Consider the following 27792-nt stretch of genomic DNA (forward strand, 5'->3'; position numbering starts at 1 on the left):
GTCGTGACGTCACAATCCCACGCTGTGGAACCCGCTCTTAGCAACTGGCCTGGGGACGGTGTCCCCGGGCTGCTGCCAGTTTCTCCTTTCCGCAAACCTCCTTTGCGGGAAGGGCAGGGCCCGGCTGGGGGAAGGACCCGAAGGGACCCAGCGTGTCCCCCACGGTGGCTGCGAGAGGACTAAGCATGGACGGCAGCCGGAGAGGTAAAGGGCAACCTCAGGTCGGAGCGGTGGGGCCCGAGGCCCGGCCTCCGCCCCCCGCGAGCGCGCGCATCCCGGGGTCCCTGTCACCCCTCGGCGATGTCCGGGGCGCGGGGCGGCCCGGGCGGCCTGCGCTTTAAGAAGTCCTGCTGGCTGGTTGCGGGTTCTCTTCCTGTCCCTGATGCTGTCGCCCTGAGAACTTGGGACTCTTTGTAACCCCCAAAGCCCTCCAACTTGGTCTTTGGGAACCCCACCCTTGTGGGGCCCCACGCCAAGCCACCACCGCCACCACCACGTCCCCTTCCCCCCACTCCCCGCTCCATGTTCAAGGCCATGGAATCAGCACATACCCTCTCCCCTATTCAAAGTTATCTAGTTAAAGACATCTTTAAATGAAGCTGCTAGGAGATTCCTTGAATTTGGTCTTGCTTTGAATATAAGGTGTATATGCCTTTAATATATGACCATTGATTAACCACTGGGCTGAATGCAGGAGATTTTAATCGGTAAACTGAGTCCTCTGACACTGTCCTCAACCTATAGAGTCTCGAAAAAGCAAAGCAAAACTCTTTTTGTAATCTTCAAGAATTTCACAGTGTTTACAAACTGTAAACCTTTGCTGCGTAGCAGGAACTATTTCAAAAGTATCTTATTTGATGCACATAAAAGCTCTTGATAACTGAGTGTTAGCCTTACTTAGCAATGAATAAAACAAGAGGTCATGCAGTACTTGCCAAGTGGTGCAAAAGGCTTTGAATCCAGGTAAGGAATGTAAAAGCCTAGAGCCTTTTACTGTTACATGGTAGAAGTAGGGGAAAGACTATATGTATAAAATAATAGACTTAGGAAGTTCTTAGCATTTATTTTAAAGTTAATATCAAAATGTAAAGAGACTTCTATTTTTATAATTTACCCAACTTAATTCATTTCACTTTTAGGATATATGATACATAATAATATCAAACTTCATTATTGATCTTGAATTTTTTAATAAATGCAATATTTGACACATATTTGGGATAGTTCTTAACATACTATAAATTTTATATGTAAGTGAGCAGAAAATTTTATTTGTAAGTAAGTAGAAAATTAATTTCTTAAGTTAAAAGATTATTTTGTTATTTCAAGATGTGGAATAAAGTCAGATTGCTGGTGGCTCACACCTATAATCCCAGTTACTCAGGAGGATGAGATCTGAGGATTGCCATTCCAAGCCAGCCAGTGCAGGAAAAGTCTGTGAGACTCTTATCCCTAATTAACCACAACTAAAGTGGCACAGTCATTCTAAGTGATAGAGGGCTAGCCTAGAGCAAAAAGAGCTCAGGGATAGAGCTCAGGCCCTGTGTTCAAGCCCCACAACCAGGGAAAAAAAAGATAACGAATAAGACACTTAAAGTATATTCTTGTCTTTTTCTTGCTGCCATCATGTTCTTTTGTAGAGGAACCCTACAAAGTAAAGAAAGAGCAGAAGACTGAAAAGAAGATCTTGTTTGGAATCTTTGTTATTAATTAATCTTCAGCCCATTACTTTTCTTTCTGGTCCTGTTATCTGTAAAATAGTAGATGTGAGTGGACTGGATAATCTGTAAGATGTTGATTCCAACTTTTTCAAGTGGGAAAAAGAATCAAAAAATGAACTTAACGGCAGAAATCACCTTTTCTCAATGGAATTCCTTCCCTTCCAGCTATCTTTATAAAAGGTGAAAAATTTATACAAATTGAAGAGAAGCTAGTATTCTCAGCTATCTTTGTAAAAATCAAATTGTGTGGAAAACCAAGCTGCTCTCAGTACTGAAGAATTTCACTATCCTGGCAAAACAGTCCATCTCAAAGACACGGTTTTAATCCGTGCATATTTGAAGGATCATGGGATTTTTTTTCCTGGCATTTAGTTTGGGATTACTTTTCCATGCCATTTTATATCATTCTAAATTCAATCAGGATACAGTAATTATACCTTCATTTAAGCAAGAGGAAGGAGTATTAGGATCTGTTCCATCTAAGACAGTATCACTAACTCTCAGCCTTCCTTTCATTCTAAATTCTCTGATTATACTTGATATTCCTTTTCTTTCACTTACAGTGAAACATTTGCATCTATTAAAACAATTAGAATTAAGAGCTTAGATACCTTCTAAGTCTGTATCAAAAAAACATAATAACAGAGCATGGTCCAATTTAAGTACTGAGGATTAAACCAATCTACATAGGCACACATATATAAACTCTTAGAACAGTATCTGTCAGAATGCAGTAAGTAAACATTTTGACTAACAATGAAGAAATCCAATTAAAACTAGTTTGAGATAAAATGGGAAATTTTTTGGCTCATGAAAGTTCAGGCATTGGAGTTGTAGCTCAGAGGCTGATAGAATACCAGCCAATTAGCAAGGTGTCAAAGTGTCAAGTACTGAAGTTGAGTCCAGATCTAAAAAAAATAAATAAATAAACGTAGTTGGCTTCAGGGGCTCATTTACCAGAAACCTGTTTCTGTCTTGGTTCTGCCTTCCTGTGTGCAGGCTTCATTCTCAGACAGGTTCGCCTTTGCCAGTACGAGATGGCAAGCAACAGGCTTACATCCTACACTGAGCATAGCACACTTAACACAAAAGCATCTTCCCTAATATCCCAGGATGACTTCTCGTTGGCTGGACGTGGACCACTCACCTAAGTCACCAAGGCTTACCAGAACTGGGATTTTTAAACCCAGCGGGCTCAGCTCTACTTAAGCCACCTCGGCTAATATTTTGTGCCAGTACTTGGGCTTAACCTCAAAGGAGTTTGAATTAGGACCTGAGTGCTGTCCCTGAATGTTTTGTTCAAGGCTAGTTCTCTACCACTCTATATCTGGCTTTTTTTTTTAAGTGGAGATCAAAGTCTTACAGACATTTCTACTGGAACTTGGATTCAAACCATGATCCTCAAATCTCAGCCTCCTGAGTAGTGAGGGTTACAGGTGTGAGTTACCAGCCCCCAACAAGCCTGACACTCTTGCTTGGTTTCTTCCACTTACGGCTGGTGCTCTACCACTTGAGCAACACTTCCACTTCATCATTTCTTTCCTTTCAGTCATCTACATTTTGCACCTCTCTACTAGACTTCGTATGTGTCCTTATAACACCTTTATAGTTAGTAACGGCCCATCTTATAACAAACTTGTATCCATTTTGCCACTGGAGTTGGAGATACAGTCTAGAGATAGAACTCTTGGGCCTTCCGCTGTACAGCATTTGATCCGTGGCACACCTCCCCCACTCCCACACACACAGACAAAAAGGTCTTGATAGCACAATATTTGTGCATTGTGTGCTAGCTTTTGCAACTTTGGCATGTCTTGAAGATAGTAATTACTGACTCAATCACTTTGGGGAGAAAGATTTTTTTTTTTTTTTTTTTTTTTTTTGCCATCCTGGGCTTGAGCTCAGGGCTTGAGCACTGTCCTTGGACTTTCTCAAGGCTAGCACTCTACCACTTGAGCCTCAGCACCACTTCCAGCTTTTTGTATGTGGGGTACCGAGGAATCGAACCCGGGTCTTCGTACATTCTAGGCAAGCACTCTACCACTAGGCCAAACTCCCGGCTCCCGAGAAAGATTATTTTATGATCAGTTCTATATGTAATTTTCCAGCATCCCTATGTAGTCTGACAGATTGGATTCTTCTTTTAGAGGAGGTAGTTTTTCTATTACTAGAGTTCTTTTTAAATATAGGATGTTTAGGAACAGGCATTCAAGACCAGTGTGGGCAGCAAAGCAAGATGGGTAAAATTCCACCAAAAAAGAAAAGCTGGTGCTGGTGGCTCACGCCTTAATCCTAGCTACTCAGGAAGCTGAAATCTGAGGATTGTAGTTCAAAGCCAACCCAGACAGGAAAGTCCATGAGACTCTTATCTCCAATTAACCACCAGAAAGCCAAAAGTGGTAGAACACTGGCCTTGAGCATAAAAACTCAGAGAGAGCACTCAGACCCTGAGTTCAAGCCCATGACAAAAAGAAAAGAACATGTAACAAAACCAGTAAATATATGTATACATACACACACATACATATATATGTGTACATATATACATATATTTATATATATATATATATGTGGTGCTACAGGGATGTATATATCATTTTAGCCAGTGAAACTGAGATTTGAGGGTTTGTTTGTTTCCCAGGCTTAAGACATAACTCAGAGCCCGGACACTGTCCCTGAGCTTCTTTTGTTCAAGACTAGCATTATACTACTTGAGCCATAGCATCACTTTAGCTTTGTCTGTGTATGTGGTACTGAGGAATCAGATCCAGGGCTTCATGTATGCTAGGCAAGCACTCTCCCATTAGGCAATATTCCCAGCCCCTGAAGGTGAGATGTTTTAAAATAATAGAAAACCTCAATTCATTACCACAGAATTTTCTTATCTAATATATTACTGCTGAATAGTAAAATGACAATAATTTTTTTTTGTTTTGACAGTTGTGGGACTCGAACTCTGGGCCCGGGCATTGTCCCTGAAATCTTCAGCTCCAAGCTACCGCCCTACCCCTTGGCCAGGGCACTATCCTGAGCTCTTTAGCTCCAGGCTACCACCATATGCCTTGAGCCACAGCACCACTGCCACTTCCAGTTTTCTGGTGATTAATTGGAGATAAGAGTCTCACAGACTTTAGTGCATGGACTGACTTGAACCTTGATCCTCAGTTCTTAGCCTCCTGAGTAGCTTGGATTGCAGGCGTGAGTCACACGACCAGCTCTGAATAATTTTTTTTTTTTTTTTTTTTTTTTTGCCAGTCGTGGGCTTCAGCTCAGGGCCTGAGCACTGTCCTTGGACTTTCTCAAGGCTAGAGCTCTACCACTTGAGCCTCAGCACCATTTCTGGCTTTTTTCTATGTATGTGGTACCGAGGAATTGAACCCGGGTCTTCGTGTATACTAGGCAAGCACTCTACCACTAGGCCAAACTCCTGGTCCCCTGAATAAAATAAAATAAAGACATTTCTTGTTTTTGAAATATTTAGTATTGGGCCGGCGGCGACAGTGGCTCATGCCTGTAATCTTAGCTACTCAGGAAGCTGAGATCTGAGGATCAAGGTTCAAAGCCAGCCCAGCATAAGAGGACCTGAGACTCTTATCTCCAGTTAACCTCTAGAAAAAGGGAAGTTGGGCTTAGCTCAAAGGTAGGGTGGTAGCCTTGAGCTGAAGAGCTCAGAGACAGTGCCCAGGCCTAGAGGTAGGGTGGAGGCCTTGAGCTGAAGAGCTCAGAGACAGTGCCCAGGCCGAGTTCAAGCCTCATGACCCACAATAATAATAATAATAATAATTCGGAAGTATTTAGTATTGGTTTTATATTTCATTATCCTAATTTTGATTTTGGGTTTTGTTTTTAAAAGTCAGAACAACCCCTGTCCTTCCCAGATATGGTCCACCATGTATATTTAAAGGACACTTGAGCACCAAAAGTAATGGTAAGTGCTGTACTTAAACTTCCAGCTCTGGTAAAAGATTTTTTTGTTTCCTGTATTGGCAAACGATAAGACAAAATGAATCAATTACTTTATTTAATGAGAATTTAGACTTGGCATTATTACATTAAATAATACCAAAATAAGTATTGAGAAATGTAGGAATTCATGATTTTGAACTATTAGTATGTCCTGAATGTTGACTTATTCTTCCAGCTTCCTGCCCAGCTGAAATCGGCAGTCTGTAGTCTGCTTTACTCTCAGACTACCCTGTCAAATCATGCCCACCTTGTTAAGATTGCAGGCACCGTGTGTTAGCCCTGGAAAGGAAAGCTGTACAGGAAGAGAGAACTTGAATTTATCCTGCATAAATGTTGTAGGCCTCTTTTTCCTACTAGATTTCTAGGCCCTCTGATAGATTGATATTGTAAAGCCTTCAAAGCAAAATTCTAATATTATCTTTAAATTTTTGTAGTTAAAAGTGATAATCCTGGGTTGTAGACAAAATAATGGAAACCTTTTGTCCTTATTTATTTGAATAATCTTTCATAGTATTAATCTCCAAATATAGAAGCATAGAGCACATTTTCAGTGATCTCATTTTTTGTATGAGAGTGTATATGGAGAGACATACCAGGATCATAAACTTCGAAAAATAAGCCTAAAGCCAGGCGTGGTGGCTCACATCTGTCATCCTAGCTACTCGGGAGGCTGAGATCTGGAGTACAAAGCCCGCCCTAAAGAACCTAAAGAACATGAGACTCTTATCTCCAATTAATCACTAGAAAACAGGAAGTGGGGCTGTGGCTCTGGGGTAGGGCAGTAGCCTTGAGCTGAAGAGCTCACGGACATCACTCAGGCCCAGAATTCAAGCCCCATGACCCACAATAAATAAATAAGCCTTATCTTTCTGAAACTAGCTTTAATACATGTGTATACATACTAAAGTGTATATATGTATATATGTATATATATATATATATATATATAGTAGGATGAAGAATGGTATGTAAGATTGGCTAGCATTATGTAGTATATCTGCAGAGCTAGTACAGTGTAGTGGTGTTAGAATGAGGGTGCAGCGATTAACACCCCAACATGGTATGTTTCTTAGCGATATAATCAGCAATGTAGTTCATATTCCAGTGCCTTGGTTTCTAATAAATGATTATAATAATGACTAGATAAAGAGTTTTTACACTTAAAAAGCTTGGAGCAATCCTTGGCAAGTGGTATCCACTCAAAACATACTTTTAATGATAATAAATTTCATAATTATTAACTAGGCTTATAGTGTGCATAGAGTTTCTCTGGAAGGGACTGGAGGTGTGACTCGAGTGGTAGAATACCAGCTTAACAAGCTGAGTAAACTTGAGGAAGTCCTGAAAAAGTAAAAGCAAAAACAAAAAAGACTTTCCCTGGACCAAGTGATTTAAAAAGTAGTAAAGTTCTGTATTTGGGAAGGAGACTAAGGCTCAGTAAAGAAACGTCACAAAATTTTTTCTCTATATATGCTGTTTTAGCTATTGACTTTTATAACCACTATATGCATGAATTCTCAAAAGATCTTTTTCATATTTAAAGAAAATATGTCTGTTTCCTAGGATGTGTGAGTCCCTGGATTTGATCCCCAGCACTACAAAAATTTATATCTACATTTTTATTTTGTATGTAAATGCTCAACAATTTCTAAGATTTTCTTTCAACTGTTTGAAGGTCAAAAAGTTTCATGTCATGAGATTTTTTTCGTGTGATGGTACTTAAGATAGGCATACCTCAATTAAAGGACTCTACTAGGCAGATTTATAGATAGTTTCCAATTGAGATACTAGAAATTTGCCCTCAGAATGGAATCTTTGTATAAGGTATTGTGGTATGAGATTTGTTAGATTTCCCAGTTTCTGTGGATTGTTTGGGGACTGTTAACATGTTAATATTTTCAAATCAAGCAGGTAGCTAAAAATCTTATGAGATTTTTTAAATATATTAAAAAGGAAGAAATTTTAAGATACAGTAATAGGTTGCTTCTAGAATCTTTTTCCCAAATGGTCAGGCATTGTAAGGCTTTGAACCCAAGAAGTCATAGCTCAGCAGTGTTAGCAGTACATGATTCAGCATCACCAAGGCAGAGTTTCAGTATTGCTGTGGATTAATTTCACTTTTTGTAAGAAATAAGTTATCTTGTGATGATTAATGTATTCATTTAAACTATATAATGATTAAATATGTTTTAATTTTTAGCTTTTTGCACTGACTCCTCTTCTCTCAGACTAACCACTCTCCAGCTGGTCAAGAATCACATGGCTGTTCACTATAATAAAATCCTTTCAGCCAAAGGTAAAAGTGAAAATGTGAACTTTCTGTGCCCAACTTGACACCCTGACTCCCAGCTTTTTGTCTCACTAGAACACATCTTTGGCAGAAATTATTTTATAGATGAATTTGTGTCTGGTATGGTGGGATACCAACTATTGATTGTGTCTGTGGCAAACTCAGAATACCAGGTTTTTGTTTACTATGTTTAAAATCTATATAATGCTTAGGCTATTTCATTTTGTGTGTTAGAATTATTTTGTTATTAGATATTAGTTTTTTTTCCTTTCTATTTATGCTTTTTTCCTTGTAACCCAGGTAGGTCTGTGAACTTGCAATCTTCCTGCCTCAGGCTCCTGAGTGGTGAGATTATAAATGTACACCACCATACCTGGCTGGCTATTGAATTAAATATGTTTGTAATCACTTAACTTTTTTTTCTTTTTTGCCAGTCCTGGGGCTTGAACTTGGGGCCTGGACACTGTTCTTGGATACATTTTACTCAAGGCTAGTGTTCTGCCACTTGAGCCACAGCACCACTTACGGCTTTTTCTGTGTATGTGGTACTGAGGAATCGAACCCAGGACTTCATGTATGCTAGGCAAGCACTCTACCACTAGGCTGTATTCCCAGCCCTGTAATCACTTTTTTGTTTTCAAATCTACAAAAGTATATTCAGTTAACTATTCTGAAAAATGTGTATGTTTATAATGACTACTATAATTCACTATCAAACTGGAATACTTTGTAACTTTCAGGCCAGATTCTCCTGCCACCTGTCTTTGTACAATATGAACTAAAAATAATGTTTGTATCTTAAACATTTTTAAAAAAAAGATGAGAGAACAAGAATTTGTGACATGTGAAAGTAATGAGAAATTTGCATATAACTGTTCATAGACACAGCCATGCTCATTCTTCTACATACCTGGGGCCACTTCTGAACTAACAGGCAGAACTAACTGCTTGTGACAGAATGTGGCACCTGACAAAGCCTTCTCTGTCTGACCCTTTTCAGAAAAATCAGCCCTAGGTCGGGGGGAGGGAAATGAGGACCAAGACATGTGAAAGGGTATCAATGTATGGGAATTAATGCACCATCTATCTGGCAAATATCATGTATCCCTTCTATTAATTACAATAAAAAATACATGAAAAAAAAAAAAGAAAAATCAGCCCTAGAAGTTATCTTTTGCAGTAAGTCTTCTTCCTTCAAATCCCTGACAGCCAATAATCTTTGCTGTTAGTACACTTTCACCTTTTCTATAATTTTGTGTAAATACAACCTTCCTTCCTTCCTTCCTTTTCTTTTCTTTTCTTTTTTTCTGAGTATGTGGTACCAAGGAATCAAACCCAAAGCTTTGTGCATGCTAGACGAGCACTCTGCCACTGAGATGTGCTCCTGGCCTCATACAGTCACTTCTTCCAATCAGCACAGTACCTTTAGACTAACCCATATTGGTATGTTGATCATTATGTTTTTCTTTTATTACTAAGTAGCATCCCATTTAATGAACCTGCCATCATTTGTTTATTGATTTACCTAATGGTGAATACTGAATTGTTTTGGCTCACTTTTGAATACTGGGAAGAAAGCTGTTATAAACATCCACAGATAACCTGTGAACATGTGTTTGCTTGAGTAGAACTGTGAGGTAATATAGCAAGTATACATTTAATCTTAAAAGAAAATGCCAAATTATTTTCCAGAGTGCCTTTGCTGCTTTGCATTCTCATTGCTTCTCCATCCTTGCCAACATCTGTTGGTGGTGGTCTTTATTAGCCATGGCAGTGGACATATCACAGTGGCTCTTCATTTGTTTGAGCTTCCAGAGGCCCCAATGCCTAATGATGCAGCCTTTCTATTTACCATTTGTTTGTCTTCTGCTTAAATCTTTGGCCCACTTTTTTAAATAGGTTGTTTGTCTCTGTAGTAGTAAGCTATGAGTTCTTTACATATTAAATGCTGGTCTTAGATAAAAATGTTCAACAAGAAATGTACTCATTACCTTCTGTATATTACTGTAACCTCTCTGTACATCACCTTGACTATAAAAGTAAATTTTTAAAAATGCAGGTCTTGCATCTGATATGTGTTTTATAGGTATTTTTTCCAGTCTTTGGCGGCTTCTTTTCCCTCATAGTGCTGTGGACCAAAACTCAGGGGCTCATACCAGGCAAATAAACTTTCTACATCTAAGCTACATCTCATATTTTCTTTTAAAAATATTCTAAAATAAATTTTCATAACAGCAAAGTTAAAAATAAAGGGTATTGTTATCATATGCCATTTCCCTAATGCTCCCCCTCTAAAACTTTTAAGAACCATAATATAAGTATTAAAACCAGGAAATTACTAATAACTATGGGCCTCATTTGAATTTCACTAGTTTTTTGCCAACTTCACTTAATTTTTTTTTTTTTTTTTTTGGCCAGTCCTGGGGCTTGAACTCAAGACCTGCGCACTGTCCTTGGAAATGTTTTGCTCAGGGCTAGTACTCTGCCACTTGAGCCACAGCACCACTTCTGGGTTTTTCTGTGGATGTGGTACTGAAGAATCGAACCCAGGGCTTTTTGTGCATACTAGGTGAGCACTCTACCACTAGGCCACACTCCTGACCTAATTTCACCTAATTTTTAAATGTTTCTTCTTTATTATTATTTTTTTAGGCAGGATCCTTCTGTGTAGCCCCAACTGGCACTGTGTACCTATCTCCATTTCCCAATGACTCATTTTTCTCATTTGAAGAACTTAAATTTAAAATTCATATTTTATATTTTATGATGCTTGCATCTTTAAATAAAATTTATGATGTTAAAAATGTGAAATCAGGTGCTGGGAGTTTGGCCTAGTATTAGAGTGTTTGCTTAGCATGCATGAAGACCCGGGTTCAATTCCTAAGTACCACATATGTAGAAAAAAAAAAGCTGGAAGCTGTGGCTCAAGTGGTAGAGCCCTAGCCTTGAGAAAGACCCAGGACTGACAAAAAACAAAAATGTTAAATCAAATTCAGTTTTTAGGATTTTTTTTAATAGTTTTAATAGCCTGTTGAATTCTTGTGCTAATTTAGGTCACTAAGGTTTTCAAAACTTATGTCCTTCTAGATGGTTTGTATGTTTAAATCTTGCATTTATGTTCCATTTTGAAGAGTTTCTACATACAGTATGATCAAAATATCACTCTTTGCCCAGTCATAATCAAATTTTCCAGTACTGTCTGATTTAGAAATTCTCCGTTCCCTCTTGGATTACCTCGGCACTTTTGGAAAGTCATTTTGTCCATATTTAAGAGTCTTGTTTTTTACTTAGTCTTTGGACCTGTTAATTAGCATGCCTGTTTTTATGTTTACCACAGTAAGTCAGCTAGTATAAATGCACTTTGCTTTTGTATTTTTTTTAACCAGTCCTGGGGCTTGAACTCAGGGCCTGAGCACTGTCCTTGGGCTTTCTCAAGGCTAAAGCTATACCACTTGAGCCACAGCACCACTTCCAGCTTTTTTCTATGTATGTGGAACTGAGGAATCGAACCCAGATCTTCATGCATGCGAGGAAAGCACTCTACCACTAGGCCAAACTCCTGGCCCTGCTCTTGTATTTCATCAAGCTTATTTAAACTTCAGTTTCTTGTTAAGGTTCATAAGAAAGGTACAGTATCAGGTCAGTAATGAAACATTTATTTTTTCAGACTTTTCTTCTGTTTGAATTTTGAATAGTTCATATTGTTATGTTAAGTTCTCTAATATTTTCTTCTTCAGTACCTAGAGAGCTGTTAATTCTAACCAGTGTAGTTTTATTAAAGGTATTTTATTTTTCATCTCTGTAAGTACAGTAAAATTCAAAACAAAATTCAAGTGCTAGAATTTATTCTAAATTCTATGCTTACTGTTTGTTTTCATTTGTTTTCATTTATAAATATGAAGAATATTTTGAGACAATGAATTTTTCCTCTTTCAGCTGCAGTAGACTGTTCAATTCCAATAAGTATAAATGCCAGCATCAAATGTAAGTAATTTTTGCCCTTTTTAAAAATCATGGTAAAATATACACCACATAAAATTTGTTACCCTAATCACTTGACGTGTACAAATAAGCATTTCAAAATTTTTTCATCTTGCAATACTAAAACTTTTGTATTCATTAAACAATACTTCCCCACTAGACCTTCTTTGTCCTTCTGTAGGGATTTGATTGTTCCTTAAGGTCTACTTTCTATCTCAATGAATTTCAAGCATTTTTTTTTCTTTCATGACTAAAATGTAGCAGAATGTTGTAGACATTAATTCATGTCATTTTATGTCATAATTTCTTATTGTGGTAAGGACTGGCTAGACCTCTCCTCTTCCATATCTTCTTGGTAGAAAACATAGAAGTGAAGATGAGCAGGGCCAGGAGTTTGGCCTAGTGGTAGAGTGCTTGCCTAGCATACACAAGGACTCGGGTTCAAGTCCTCAGTACCACATACGCAGAAAAATCCGGAAGTGGTGCTGTGGCTCAAATTGTGGAGCTCTAGCCTTGTGGAAGCCCAACCACAGTGTTCAGACCCTGAATTCAATCCTCAGACTTGGCCTAAAAAAGAAAAAAAAGAGAAAATTGAAGGTGAGCAGATGATTCTCATTCACTGAGCACAAGGCCTTGATCAGTGCTTCTATAAAAGACCCTTTAGAAAAGACTATTTTAAAGAATTTGTTTTTAAGACCTATTTGGCAGTAACACAGACGTTATATATGTAAGTCATTTTTTCCTTGTAACTTCCCCTCTGGTAAATTAAAAGGTAATCAGATCATCTCTAAGGGTCTTTCCATATTTTTAATTGCTGTGCAGTAGTTTTTCTTCTATATTAGTAACTAAAAATGTTAGTGGAAAATTCCAGAAAGAATTAATTCATGTGTTGTAAATTGTGTGCTATTCTAACATAGGGGAAGATTTATTATAACATTGCTATAATTGCTTTTTTATTTTCTTACTATAATTGTATCAATGTTCTATTTTATTGTTACTGATAATCGCTTAAAGTGACTAGATTATAAATTAAACTTCATCACTGGGCACTGGTGGCTCACACTTGTAATCCTAGCTACTCAGGAGGCTGAGATCTGAAGATCAAGGTTCAAAGCCAGTCTGGGCACAAAAAGACCTGAGTCTTATATCCAGTTAAGCTCTAGAAAACAGGAAGTGGGGCTTGACTCAAGGGTAGAGTGGTAACCTTGAGCTGAAAAGCTCAGGGATAGTGCCTAGGCCCAGGGGTAGGGCAGTAGCCTTGAGCTACTGAGCTCAGGGACAGCAGCCAGGCCAAGTTCAATCCCCATGACCCACAAAAAAAAAAAAAGAATGCTTGGCCTAAGTGACACAGTGGCTGAAGTGGTAGCCTACTAACCTTGAGCACAAAGAAACTCAGGGATAGTGCCCAACATCTGAGTTCAAGTCCCTGGACCAGCAAAACAAATCAAACAGAAAGCTAAACCTGACACTGGTGGCTCACACATGTAATCATAGCTACTCAGGAGGCTGAGATCAGAAGATCATGGTTCAAAGTCAGGCTGGGCATAAAAAGTCCATATGATTCTTATCCCTAATTAGCCACAAAAAAATCTAGAAGTGGAGCTGTGGCACAACTAGTAGAGCTTTGAGCAGACAAGAGCAGGGATAGCACCCAAACCCTGAGTTCAAGCCCCAGTACCAGCACAAAAAAGAAGTTAGATTTTTCATTTATATGAAAATATGACTTGAGCTAGGTGCTGGTGGCCCACGCATGTAATGGTAACTATTGAGGAGGCTGAGATGGAGGAGCACAATTCAAAGCCTGCCCAGGCAGGAAAGTCCCTAAGACTCATAGCCATAATTAACCACTCGAAAAGTTCTCAGAGACAGCACCGAGGATCTGATGAAAAATAGATTTAAATAAATAAATTTAAAGATAAATAAACTTACCTTACGGATAAGCAACCTTGTATTTAATTCTGGAGTTTGGCTAAACTTTCATTTTACCATTTTCTTAATACCATGGCTAATCTCTGATGACAGGTTGATACTTGACTTAAAACACACAAGTGTAAAGCCACTTTCCTGTTTTTATTTTCACATGAGTATCATTTAGAGAAATAGAAGCCTGGTGCCATGATTGAAAATGTTGTTCAGACTGGATGTGGTGGCATGTGTCTATAATCCCAGTGCTCTGTAGGCTAATGCAAGATTATTGATTGTGAAGTAAGACTAGTCTACATAAGAAGAAAGAAAAAAAAGGAAAGAGAACAGAAGAGGAAAAGGGTTTTTCAAATGTAAAATGGATTATTTTTTATTTTACATTTATTTTACATTTGTTGTTATTGATGTGGTATTTAGTTTTTGAGACAGGATCTCATTACATGGCCCTGGCTGGCCTTGAATTCCTGCATCAAGTAACAACCTGTCCCCTTTTCCTACTAGCTAGGACTACAGGAATTTGTCACTGTATGCCTAGCTGTAACATGACATTTTTAAGTTATGTACAGTCCAGCATTGTAATCACATACACAGCTATTGATATGACTTCACTTGGAAAAATCTGCATTTCAGTTACCTAGTCACAAGGCATGACTGAGCATCTCCCACCTCTGTTTCTCTATAAATACCTGCCAGGATCTGTCCTGACCCTGAGACTTGTCCAGTTTCTCACCTTATTTGTGTTCTGTAATTAATCCATTTAGAATTTCCATAAAGGACATATTTGGATCTTTATAGAGAAAACTTTGCTGGTTTCATTTACCTATCATTGTATAAATATTTTTAGTAAGAAAAAATGTTGTATTTTATTAGTCTAACAAGACCAAAAGCCTAATCTTTCTTTTTTTATATATATTTTAAAAGATATGTTTTTCTCCTTAGATGCAGACCAGCAACGAAGAGAAAAACTCAAAAAGGAATTAGCACGATGTGAAAAAGAGTTAAAATTAGCTAAAACGACAATGCAATCCCATTCTAAAATTAATTCCAAGTCCTTATTTAACACCCTTCAGAAGGTAAGATTGTGTTGTTACTATTTCAAAGCAACTATTTCTAAGGTGCTTCATTGGTAGTATGACATGACTTTGGGGCAGCATTTTCTAGTAGGTGCGGGCCAATGACCCGTACTGCTAAGAACAAAATGGCGCTGGACACGAGAGGTACCCGCCCGTAATCCAAGCTACTCAGGAGGCCGAGATCTACAGACCACAATTGGAAGCTAGCCAGAGCAGACAAATCTGAGAGAATCTTTATCTCCAATTAACCACTAAAAATGCTGAAAGTGGAGGCGTGGCTCCAGTGGTAGTATGCCAGCCTTGAGTAAAAAAACCTAACAGGAACTGGAGGCCCTGAGTTCCTAGCCCAGTATCGGCAGGAAGGGGGTGAGGGGGTAGAGATCCAGATGGTTAATATTTCAGGTTTTTCATACCATACAGTCTTTATCACAACTGTACTGCCACTAGAAAGCAGAAGAGGATAATACATAAATAAATAGGCCTGTGTTTATACGAAATTTTTTTTAACTAAAAAGACTGGGTCATATTTAGCATATAGGCTATAGTTTGTTGACCTGGGCTATATGTTTTCTGTGATTCTGTTAGATATCTGATTAAAGATCTTCTTTTCTATACCAACTTTGCTAAGAGAGTTTTTTCCCACACACTTATGAATAGATAATTTCATCTAATCTTTTTACATCTCAGAATGACATCATTTTCTTCTTTTAGTCCACTAATATGAATTGCAAACCTTTCTAATCTTAAACGGACTTCATATCCTCAGTATAAACAGAGTTCCGTCATAATGTATAACATTATACATTCTGCATTAAGTTGCTAACATTTTCTTCTGATTTAGCATCACTGATACCTGCCAGCCATCTGTTTTGTTTACTTCCTCTATGTCTAGTTAGGCTAACATGAACTGAGCATGGATTCCTCTTTTTTGTATCTAGCTTATAAAAGTTTGAAATAGGAGCCGGGAGTTTGGCCTAGTGGTAGAGTGCTTGCCTAGCATGCATGAAGACCCGGGTTCAATTCCTCGGTGCCACATACATAGAAAAAAGCCGGAAGTGGTGCTGAGGCTCAAGTGATAGAGCCCTAGCCTTGAGAAAGTCCAAGGACAGTGCTCAGGCCCTGAGCTCAAGCCCAAGACTGGCAAAAAAAAAAAAAAAAGTTTGAAATAATTTATCCTTGAGTTTGACAGTACTTCAGCATTAAAAGTGTTTGTTCTACTCAAGCTGGCACTTGAGCCCACTAACATTAAAATATTTAGTTTTAGAAACTTCAGTATATAAAACACTAGAGTTATACAGTAACCCACACACTCCTGTCACCCAGAGGTAACCATGATTGTAGAAACAGTCTCATCTCATCTGAGTCCCACTGACTGCCTCCATTCCCAGATAATTTTGGTCAGAATCCCCCATTCTACGAATTCTATCCATAAGCATGTTGTGGCCATGCTGGGAAGGCTGGGAAGGTCTCACACAGACCAGCTATAGCCTTCCATCCAGTGTTTCTCAGTTCAAACCCCAGTACCAACTAGAGTCAGAGAGAGAAAGACAAAGAGGAAGGGAGAGGGAGAGGGGGGAGGGGAGGGACCGAGGGAAAGAGAGTAGGGGGGGGAGAGGGAGAGAGAGAGAAAGAAAGTAAAGAGAGAAGTAAAGAGGGTTCTTGGGTTCCTGCTTGGGCATCTAGGAGGACACTATACTTTTCAAGGAAATAACAGTTAATGGAATGAAGTGAGCTTTTCTTCAGAGGTGGGAGTAATTCAAAGTATGAACTTGTTTGGGTTGCTGCAGGATGTCTTTAGAATATCTAGAACATTCAGTAGTTGGATGCTGGCGTCTGCGTCAGGAAAGAGATCTGGGCTGTAAATAGACTTGGGAGTCATTGGGGAAGTAGTGAATATTATTAAGAACTCCCCAGGCTAGTGTACAGATAAAAGCTGCAGAAATAGAGTTGCTGGCTTCAGAATAAACCTGCTGTGGGCTCTGTGCTGTAATTTACCATCTGGGAATCTGGGCATCCATGTTTGACTCACAAGTATATTTTTATTTTATGATTATATATTATACATCTTTTTATTTTGCAGCATTGGGGATGGAACCCACAACTTTGTGCTTGCTAAACAACCACTCTGCCACCTAGCTTGGTCTTTAAAGAGACTCTGACATTTTTTTAGTAAAAAAACTACTACTACAAGTAGTACTACTAACTACTACTAACTGCTGCTAACAGGTCTCTGAAATGTCATCTTTCATTTTGTTTTCTTGTGTTTTGTTACAGTATTGGGGCTTGAACTCAGGGTCTCTTGATTTCTCTTGTCTTTTCTGCTCAAGGCTATCACTCTACCCTTGAGCCATACAATGACTTCTGGTTTTTTGTTTTGTTTTGTCAGTCCTGGGGGATGAACTCAGGGCCTGAGCATTGTCCTTGTTTTGAGCCTTGATCCTCTAATCTTAACCTCCTGATTAACTAGAATGACTATGTGAGCTATCAGCACTCTGAGATTTCATCTTAATAGAGGGAAACTGGATGCATTGAAAAGATTCTGTCATCCCAGCAAACAGGGGAAACCTAAACTAGGTAGATCACAGTCCAGACACACTCCTAGGCAAAAAGCAAGACCTTATTTCAAAAATAACCAGCAAGCCAGGCACTGGTGGCTCACACCTATAATCCTAGATGCTCAGGAGCCTGAGATCTGAGGATCACAATTCAAAGCTAGCCTGAGCAGAAAAGTCTGTGAGATTCTTATCTCCACTAAACTATAGGGGGCGGGGGGGGGGGGGGGAGAAGAAGAAGAAGAAGAAGCTGGATGTGGAGCTGTGGCTCAAAGTGGTAGAGTGCTAGCCTTCAGCAAAAAAGGCTCAAGGGACAGCACCCAAGCCTTGAGTACAGGCCTCAGGACCAGCACACACACCAAAAAATTAATAAATAACTAGAAAAACAGAAAAACACAGAGTTGAGAAGGGGTATCAATGTTCAAGAAGTAATGCATCTACTACCTGATGAATGTAACTATATAATCCCTCTATACATGATCCCAACAATAAAAAAAAAGAAAAAAAAATGAAGAATGTTGACATTTAGACCCTCAAAAAAAAAAAAAAAAAAAAAACCAGGGCTGAAGCACAGAAGTTGAGTGTCTGTCTAACAACTGAGACATCCTGATTCCAAACCCTACTACCACAAAAAAAAACAAAAACACTAAAACTTACATAGTTTTCAGATGAGTTTTAAAAAAGGTATTAGGTAATGGTAAAGGGCAAAGGCTCAGATTCTGTCTGAATCTTTGAGACCTTGCACCTCAGTCTTTTTTCTGTAAAATAAAGGTAGCACCCAGATATAACTCAAGTAGAGCAGCATACTCAGGTAGTTTCACATGTATAAGGCTTGGGTTCAGGTCTCCCCAGCCCCTCCAAAAAAGGGAACAGTTGTTCTATCATTCAGAAATTTTTGTAAAGATTAAATGAATTACACGATTTAATTAGAGATTCATATCCCTAATACAACTGGTAACTGTCAAATCAAATGTTCTTAGCCCTCAGGGGAATCGCAAGACCAGAATGTGCTAATAGAAGTAAATGAATTTGAGAAGTCAGTAGCGCCTTCTTCAGAAACACTGCACCTTGGTCTACCTAAATCAGATAAAGTCTTGAAAGGTGCTGAGAAGAACTCCAGATCCTGTCCACCCAGCCTGGATTTTACCATCTCAGCCCCGAGGAAATCACACTCTGGAACCATGAATGGCAGAAGGCTCCCGAGCTCATTCTCAAATAGCCACAGATTTCAGCTAGTCATTTCAAAAGCACCCAGTGGGGATCTGTTGGAAAAACATTCTGATCGCTTTTCTAACAGAGAGTTGCCATTCACTCCACGCACTTTAAAAACAGATTCGAAATCTTTCCTATCACAGTATCGATATTATACACCTGCCAAAAGAAGAAAGGAGTTTACAGATCAACGGATAGAAGCTGAAACCCAAACTGAATTAAGCAGGTATGATAAAACAGCCACCAATAGTAAGCTTAGGAAATTAAAATAAGTTAACTGAGTGAGCCATATTCCTTGTGTCCTAGGTTCAGTGGTGCTTTTGACTGAAATGAGCTTAACAGAACTTTTCCTACTCCGTCCTTTATAGCACTATCAATCATTGTTGAATATAACAGTTAAACTTATTCCTTATGAATGTTCCATAATTGATGTGTCAAATACAGATGTATAAACATATTTTTACATATACTTTCAAAGAATCCTCAGTATATGACTTCAGACAGTACTTGTATAAGCAAGCACATTTATTCATGTTAATGACATCAAATATGGAAAAATGAAATTCTCCAACCATCCCTGGACTCTCTTCCCTGCAGATAGGTACTTGTACTGCAATAACTGCCCAGGAATAACTTAGACTAATGTCTGTAAATTAAGTGCAATTTGCCTCAGTAACATTTTTCATTCCTACATGCCTAATGATTAAAGATAAAAGCAGGTGTTATAATGTTACATCAGGTCCTGGGTTTTAGTGATTTTAGGAAATAAAACTATTCTTTCAGTGTAAATAAGAGATACAGTAATAGCAGATGAATCCATGTGTCCTTAATTTAAGGAACTGGAACCACAATATAGTGAACTTACCAAGTAAGGGGAGAAAAGAGGACACAAATACATCCCTGGATGATTTATCAGTGCTACAGAGATAATAGTCCCATTTCATTTAACTGGGCTAGTTATTATTTGAAGATGGAAAAGAAGCCTTTTTAAACCAAAGCATGTCTAATTAGGATATAACGCATTTTGTAAGGATACATGGATCGCATTCCCTGGGTTTTCTTTTTATTAATGAAATTTGTTGTCCCAGTGTTGATATTTTTTAAGAGTAACCATCATATCTTTTCTAATATTATAGCTTTAACTCTGATTTTGGGACATCTGAGACAAAGAACGTGCCAGAATTGGAAGTGAACACAAAGCAGGTAGTAAACGTAACTGCTCCCTTTGATTTACAGATGTATTAGACGTCAGACTATGTAAATACTAGAATATGTATATATACTTTAAGCTTCATATGTAGGACAGCCACCTAAGCAGAAGGTTTGTCTGCTCACAAATGATTGTAGCTCTCTGAATGGGCATAGATCCAGCCAACCCTGAGAGATCATTTCTTACTAGCCTTGAACGGTTGGTTAGCTGGCTAGACAGACTAAAAAAGCATTAAATATTGGTTTCAAAATTATAGATTTGAATGGTGGACAATGATAAAAATGCAATATCCACATGTGAACATGAAAGTAGGTAAATTGAAGATGAGTAGGGTTGGGAGACATGAGGGAGACTGATGGAAGAAGCATCCCATTCATAAACTGACATGTTCAATTGAAACCCCTTTGTATAACTACTTAATGGTAATTGTTTTAAACATAAGAAAAATATTGATTGGTTAGAAAAACTTTTATAAAATATTTTTGTCATAACGTATCAGTGATTTTACTGGATTTCTTCATTTTATTAAATTTTGGTTTTATTTTATTTCTATTTTCATAATATATGTTGAGCTAAATAAAAATGTATTGTTTTTGCTACATTCCCAGGCATCTAATGGTCCAACATGTGGTTCTGGAGGTCAGATAATTCCCCTGCCTTCCCAAAGGCACAGCTCCATATGGGACGAGGTTAAAGATGGCGACCTGCAGTCTCCCTCTCAACGGTAAGCAGTTGATGGGAGAAAGAACTCAAACTGTCTTTAGGTGCCTTCCTGCATGACAGACACCATATTTATAACATATCCTATTAGAAGTATGCATGTGCTCTCATCTACTTTTAATGTTGTACGATTTGTGAGCAGTATTAAGTTTTAAAAAGGAAATTTTACAAAATTGGGTGCTACATTAAGATTTTAGTGAACTAATTTTGCCAGTGCAAAGGAAGAGGCACACAGCTACATTATTTGTCATCACTATTATTCATGTAACAAATGATTTTCCATGGAAGATTCTAGCTACGATGCTAGCCACTTTACATGGCACAATAGCATGGAAGAACCTCACCATTGAAAGGATAATTAGTGACTTCCCTTGAGTGCTAATGCTTAAACTGTCCCTGTACCCTTAAAATAAATGCTCATCAATGCAAAGCTCTAGGTTTAGCACTTAGCACCTGTGCCAGGTACAGTGGCTACTCAACTGTAACTCCAATTACTTTGGAAACAGAGTGGAAGAATTAACAGTTCAAGGTCAGCGTGGGCAAAAGTTAGCAAGTCCTCTCAGAGGCCTGGTCTCTAATGAACCACAGGTAACAGTCTGAGGCAGGCCCTGGGGCTAAAAGCTAAACCCTATCTGGAAAATAACCTGAAGCAAAAAGAGGGCTGGAAGTGTAACTACATGGGAGAGCACCTTCCCTGAACTCAGTCCCCAGTCCTGCAGAATAAAGACTACTCTTCACATTTAGTCATTAGAGAATGTTATACCTAAACACAGCCTCGCAGCTGGAAAAGGCCCTCAAATTCATTTCCAGTGGCAGGGATTAGACATGGGATAATCAGGTGGAGTAAGGTTAGGTACAGGCCAGAGAGGAGTGCTCACAGGCCCGCCAGCTTTGGCTAGGGGGTACAGACAGCTCTCCCTCACAAAGGCTTCAAATGATTGTTATGGTGCCTCCGCACACATGACTTAATGTTAATAAACTGCTCTTGAACTACTCTGTATTGAATATAGAAATGACACAAAGATGGAATATTTATCTTATCTAGTAATTTTTAATCTAAAAGAAGCAAAATATTATAATTGGATAAACTAGAAGTACAACCTTGAAATCAATAAAATCTCAACTGAATAATAACAAAATGTATCATAATGAGTAGTTTAACCAAAATTTCCACAGGAAAATATATTTTTGTGTTGTCATTTCCTCAAATTGTCATCATTTATGCCACGGTAGTGTCATTATATAATTTAAAAAAAAAAAACCTCTGTGAATTTATATTTAAAAGTTTGTGGGCTAGTAGTTTGCCCTAGTGATAGAGTGCTTGCCTAGGCCCAGGTTCGATTCCTCGGTACCACGAACATATAAAAAGCTGGAACTGGTGCTGAGGCTCAAGTGGTAGAGCTCTAGCCTTGGGGAAAGTTCAAGGACAGTGCTGAGGCCCTGAGCTCAAGCCCAGGACTGGCAAAAAAAAAAAAAAGTTTGTGTTTTTATCATTTATTTTTATTTTAAATTTTTAGTTATTATAAAGCTGATGTATACAGAGGGGTTATAGTTATTTGAGTTAAAGAATATATTTCTTTTTTTTTTTTTGCCAGTTATGGGCTTGAGCTCAGGGTCTGAGCACTGTCCTTGGACTTTCTCAAGGTCAGAGCTCTACCACTTGAGCCTCAGCACCACTTCAGGCTTTTTTCTATGTATGTGGTACCGAGGAATCGAACCCGGGTCTTCATGCATGCTAGGCAAGCACTTTAACCACTAGGCCAAACTCCCCGCCCCAAGAATATATTTCTTTTTGGACAATGGCATCCCTTCCCTTGTTCTCTCCCAGTTTTCCCCTCCCATCCCCCACCTACAAGTTGTATAGTTTATTTTCAACAGTGTCCATTTCTGTATTTTTTCCTTCCTGTGCCTCCCCTTACACTCCCAAAGACATATAAATGAACAAAAAGAAAAAAAGTCAAGTGCCAGTAGCTCATGCCTATAATCCTAGCTACTCAGGAGGCTGAGATCTGAGAATCCTGGTTCACTTGCCAGCCCAGGTGGAAAAGGCTGAGAGACTCTTATCTTCAATAAACTAAATAGAAAAAGCTGAAGTGGTGCTGTGGCTCAAGTGGTAGAGTGCTAGTTCAGGGACAGTGCCCAGATCCTGTTCAAGTCCCAGGACTGGAAAGAAAGGTTTGGGGGGAGAGGAAGGGAAAGAATAGAGGAGAGAGGGAGGGAGAGAAGAGAAGAGGGGAGGAAGGGAGGGGAAAAGGAAAAAAATTCCTGTTTCCATTTTCTGAAGTTAAGAAAACCAGTTTTTAAATCTCTCTTTGTTTCATGCTAGCATTAGCCACAGCACCACTTCTGGCTTTTTCTATGTACATGGTACTTGAGGAATCAAACCCAGGACTTGGTGCATGCTAGTCTACCACTAGGCCACACTCACAGCCCCTGCGTCACCTTTATAATAATAATGAAACAGTTAAAAATGACTATATTACATTTTGGAGGTGAGGGGCCAGTGGCTGTAAGCTACCGATGAGGCTGAAACCTGAGAATGAGAGTTTAGGACCAGCTCAGGCAGACAAATTTGTGAGACTAAAACCAGCAAAAAACCAGAAGTGAAGATGTGGCTCAAGAGGTAGAATACCAAGGCGAGCAAGAGCACGAAGCCCTGAATTCCAAGTCCTAGTAGCAGCGCACATAGCATACGATGACTAATATATCATGTTACTGACTACTATATTGTAAGTACTATTACTCATGTATTATGGTTATTGCATGTTTGCCAGCCATTGTTGGCTAATGTATTTTAACCTTCTCCTTCTAGGACAGTCTATCAGTACTCCATGCAGCTTCCTCCAAAGAATAAACACTACTCTGAGTAAGACTATGGACCTCTTCTCTTCTTTCCTCTAGAGGGCATCAGTCAGAATGAGGAATCATAGAGCTTGGGGTTGGAGGCATGGCTCAGGTGGTATGATGGATGCCAGTGCATCATAAAAGTGTCATATTAGAGTCCCCATTTCAAAGCAGGGGGGGAAACAGAACACATAGAGCCACCACATTTTTAGCTGTTCAGCAACCCAGGATGCTCACTCCCTAGAGGTTTATAACTCATTAGTTCTTTGCAGACTTAATTGTAGATTTTACTGTTTTAGCTACATTACATTTCGTCAAGAAAGTAATCTATTTTATAGTTTCATTTATTCCCAAACTTGGCTGCTTTTAAGTAAGTCCCTGTGAATCAATCCGTTTTGATTTTCTTCCTCTTGTTTTTTCATTGAGTAATGAAGGTTATTTACATTTTCTATTCACTAATTTCTTATTATTCTTGTAATAGCTACTAAGACATAGTTCCTTATAAGGTAATATAATAAAGAAATGTATCCAAGAGCCAGGCTCACACCTGTAATCCTAGCTACTTAAGGAGGCTGAGATCTGAGGATCACGGTTCAAAGCCAGCCCAGGCACTAAAGTCTGAGATTCTTATCGCCAATTAACCACCAGAAAACCAGAAGTGGTGCTGTGGCTCAAATAGTAGGGTGGTAGCCTTGAGCTGAAGAGCTCAGTGACAGCACCCAGGCCCCACTACTGACAAAAAAAAAAGAAATTTATCCAAGTAATTTTTAAAAAATTGTCACTTGATTTTTGTTCACACATTTTTCTATTACATTTTTTTCCTTCAAAATGTTTCTTGATGCCATTACAGGAACTCATGGCTTCTTATTCCCTGATCTTGGCTGGTACTCTATTACTTGAGCCCATGCCTCCAACCCAGCCTTTTTGCTTATTAATTGAAGTTAAGAATCTTAACAGAATATTTTGCCTAGCTGGCTTTGAACTGTAATCCTCAGATCTCAGCCACCAAAGTAACCAGGATTATAGGGGTGAGACACTGGCTCCTGGCTGTGCTCTGCATTGAGGGGGAAAAAAAATTGACCCGTTCAGTAACTCCTCATCTAATGCAAGATCCTTGGAGCAATGAATGAGGCTATCAAGTTATAACTCCTGCTCTCCCCTCCCCCAGGCCCACTCCCTAGCTGGCAGCCCTCCTGCAGGTACATTGCAGAGAGCTGGTGTTTCTGCTGTGTCCTGCAGCCAAGGGAATGCAAATGCTGGGAGCTCCCATCCCTCCACCCCCAACCGCATAGGTTAGCCTTTTGTTAATTCTCATGTTGTTTTCTTTCCTGGGGGGGGTGGGAGTTGGGGGAGATATCAGTAGAGAGCCTTGAACTCCGGGCCTGGGCATCCCTAAGCTTTTTCTGAGCCACAGCTCCCCTTCCAGTTTCCTAGTTAATTCTGGTTAATTGGAGGCGAGAATCTCATGGGGACTTTTCTGCCATGGCTGGCTTTGAATTCCGATCCTCAGATCTCAGCCTTCTAAGTAGTTAGGATTACAGGCCTGAGCCACAGTACCTGGTTCAGATAATTTTTTCATTGCTACAAATGTTGTATAAAGCTATTAAGCTTTACCTCATTAGATGATACTTTTAGTATCTTTATGTAGTTTGAGCCAGACATATTTGTTTTTAATATCCTCCTCGATAATAATAATAGGCTGTAATAGCAGAGTCAGGTAGTTGATGAGGCACTGACGGTCTATGTGTGCCTTAGCTGTGTTGCCTTGCCTTTGCAGTGAAGAAGAGCTTTTGTACCTGAATTTCATTGAAGATGTAACTGATGAAATTTTGAGACTTGGTCTGTTTTCCAACAGGTTAGTTTTTACTTGTGCCAGTTAAGATGTACATTCTTTTTCATAGTGTTAATTTTTTAAGTTGCCACAACATATTAAGAAAAAGTATTTTTTTCATCATAGTTATAAAGACAGTTATAAACATTTAGGGGACTTACAGAGGAAACAATGAGTTCATTTAAATACTGTATCTCTTTGGTTATAACAGATGAGTAAAATAAATTGAGATTTTTTTGCTTAACATGTGCCACTACTGTGGGAATGAAGAGCCTTGTTGTAAAATAAGAACAAATCAAAAGTTAGGCTGGTACACTAAGTGAAATGGAAAGCCTGCCCCATCAGATCAAAAATGCCTTTGTGCTTCTGATCATACAAAATAGTATTTATCCAGGAAACAGGAAAAAAAGTGGTTGAAGACCGAGCATCAGGGTACACAACTGTAACCCCAGCACTTAGAGGCAGAGGCAGGAAGATTATGAGTTTAAAGCTAGTCTTGGCTATATAGCAAAAGTGTTTGAAACAAAGAAGTTTGTAAAATCAATTTAAAAATAAATAACTGAAATAAAGATGGTAAATTTTGATTGTGTTTTAACCTTAAAAGCACTGCACACTAAAAATATAGTTATACTTAAAATGTTCCATTTTTCTCCTAGAATTACAAGATTCATTGCAGGATTTGTGTGCGTATATTGTGTGTCTATCTGTGTGTGTGCATGCATGTGTGCACACACAGTACTGGGGCTGAAGTCTCAGGGCCTGGGCGCTGTCCCTGAGCTTGTTGCTCCACTTGCAGTTTTTTGATGGTTAATTAGAGGTAAGAATCTCACAGACTTTCCTGCCTGGGCTAGATCCTCAGATCTTAGCCTCCTAAGTAATAGAATTGCAGACATCACTGCCAGTGCTCAGCTCTGTCATTGGTCTTAAGACATTAAAAGTTTTAAAACATTGTTTGTTTATCATTTATAGGTTTTTAGAACGACTATTTGAGCGACACATAAAAGAAAATAAACACCATTTGGAAGAGGTTCGTCTTCCCTTAGAGCTTCATTAGAAAAATTCTAGTATAGATATTCTAAAGGTGTTTTGGGTGTGCGTGTGTGTGTGTGTGTGGTCTGAAGGTCCTAGATGCTGTCCCTGAGTTTTTATACTCACAGCTACTATTCTATCAATCATTTGAGCCACAGCTCTACTTCTGGGGTTTGGGTGGTTAATTGGAAATAAGAGTCTCAACTACTTTCTTGCCTGAGCTGGCTTTGAACTGCAATTTTCAGATCTCAGCTTCATGAGTAGCTAGGATATCAGGCATGAGCCAATGGAGCCCTGTGCAATTTTAAAGTTTTTAAATGCACTCAAAAACACATTTAAATCAAGAACTTTTCTTGCTTGCTCTTTTGGTGGGAGATGTGGAGGGAGCAGGAGAATGAAAAGCACTAAGCACTCTTGAGATAACAGTACTATAGACAAAAGTTATTAAATTCCATTATCTTAATAAAAGACATCTTATAATTACATAATTACTTTCTTAATCCTAGAGGAAAATGCGCCACCTGCTGCAAGGCCTGAAGATAGACTTGGGCTGTCCATGTGAAGAAAACTCAGCCAAGTTAAATGAAGTGAACATACTGAATGTACTTGACCTTTCAAAGCCTGTGAATTCAAAACAAAATGAATTTAAAAATGATGCTGACATAGCACTTCAACAGGAATATCGACAATACCAAAAGGCTTTGGATATGTTACTGTCTGTACCAAAGGACGAAAATGAGATGTTCTCCTCATCCAGTGAATTTACCTTGCCCCTCTATAAGAGAAAGTATTCAGAAAAGGTCACAGTTCAACATGTGCGTGATGAAACTTGGGGTGAAAACCATCCAGAAACCTCAGACCATTTAATAGACCATGAAACCTCTGTGGATGTTATTGAAAAGGCTAATATGTCCAGTGAATTATCCTCTGTTAGCACACTACTGTCCCCATCTGGTCAGGTCTCTGGCATCAAAGATGACAATGACGACAAGGAATTACCATCTCTTCCAATCATGGAAATGAGCATTGAAGACTGCCCTTTGGATGTTTGATCATCATTAATAAATACCCCACATGGCCAGTAACTCATATTTTCTTTGTTTTCCTCTTAAGATGTCTATAGTTTTCAATGCTAATTAATAAATGGCTATAAATTTAGTGGATTCACACAACACATTTATTATTGCCTAAATAATCTATATGGGGCCGGGAGTTTGGCCTAGTGCTAGCATACACGAAGACCCAAGTTCGATTCCTTGGTACCACATACATAGAAAAAAGCCAGAAGTGGTGCTATGGCTCAAGTGGTAGAGCTCTAGCTTTGAGAAATCCCAAGGACAGTGTTCAGGCCCTGAGTATACTCAACCCCAGGACTAGTTAAAAAAAAAAAAATCTATAAGCCAAGTCCTTTGCATCTCCCAAGACTACAGTCAAGGCAGC

The 27792-nt window shown here is 38.9% G+C and overlaps 1 protein-coding gene across 3 annotated transcripts; it reads left to right on the forward strand.

The window, feature by feature from the left end:
• Nucleotides 1-8: 8 nt before the first annotated feature.
• Nucleotides 9-27443, forward strand: Spata7 (spermatogenesis associated 7). Of its 3 annotated transcripts, none has more exons than XM_090344670.1 (12): nt 9-204; nt 5575-5649; nt 7888-7983; nt 11914-11961; nt 14821-14954; nt 18487-18944; nt 19855-19921; nt 20537-20652; nt 23461-23514; nt 25270-25347; nt 26293-26350; nt 26859-27443. In XM_090344670.1, the coding sequence occupies exons 1-12, from the start codon at nt 186-188 to the stop codon at nt 27402-27404; spliced, it is 1749 nt and encodes a 582-aa protein (XP_090200796.1). In that variant the 5' UTR covers nt 9-185; the 3' UTR covers nt 27405-27443. The 3 variants fall into 3 exon arrangements, with proteins under 3 accessions (XP_090200796.1, XP_090200797.1, XP_090200798.1); XM_090344672.1 differs by lacking the exon at nt 9-204 and adding an exon at nt 867-963; XM_090344671.1 differs by lacking the exon at nt 7888-7983 and having other exon boundaries at nt 11-204.
• The last annotated feature ends 349 nt before the right edge of the window (nt 27444-27792 follow it).

The sequence above is a fragment of the Megascapheus bottae genome, chromosome 14 (genome assembly GCF_031878675.1).
Source record: "Megascapheus bottae isolate mThoBot1 chromosome 14, mThoBot2.hap1, whole genome shotgun sequence".
Classification (NCBI taxonomy): Eukaryota; Metazoa; Chordata; class Mammalia; order Rodentia; family Geomyidae; genus Megascapheus; species Megascapheus bottae.

Excerpts from the sequence above, each read along its gene's own strand:
- Spata7 (XM_090344670.1), top strand. Across the intron at positions 19,922-20,536 it reads TGGAAGTGAACACAAAGCAG|GCATCTAATGGTCCAACATG; the intron begins GTAGTAAACGTA and ends CTACATTCCCAG. Across the intron at positions 20,653-23,460 it reads CTGCAGTCTCCCTCTCAACG|GACAGTCTATCAGTACTCCA; the intron begins GTAAGCAGTTGA and ends TTCTCCTTCTAG.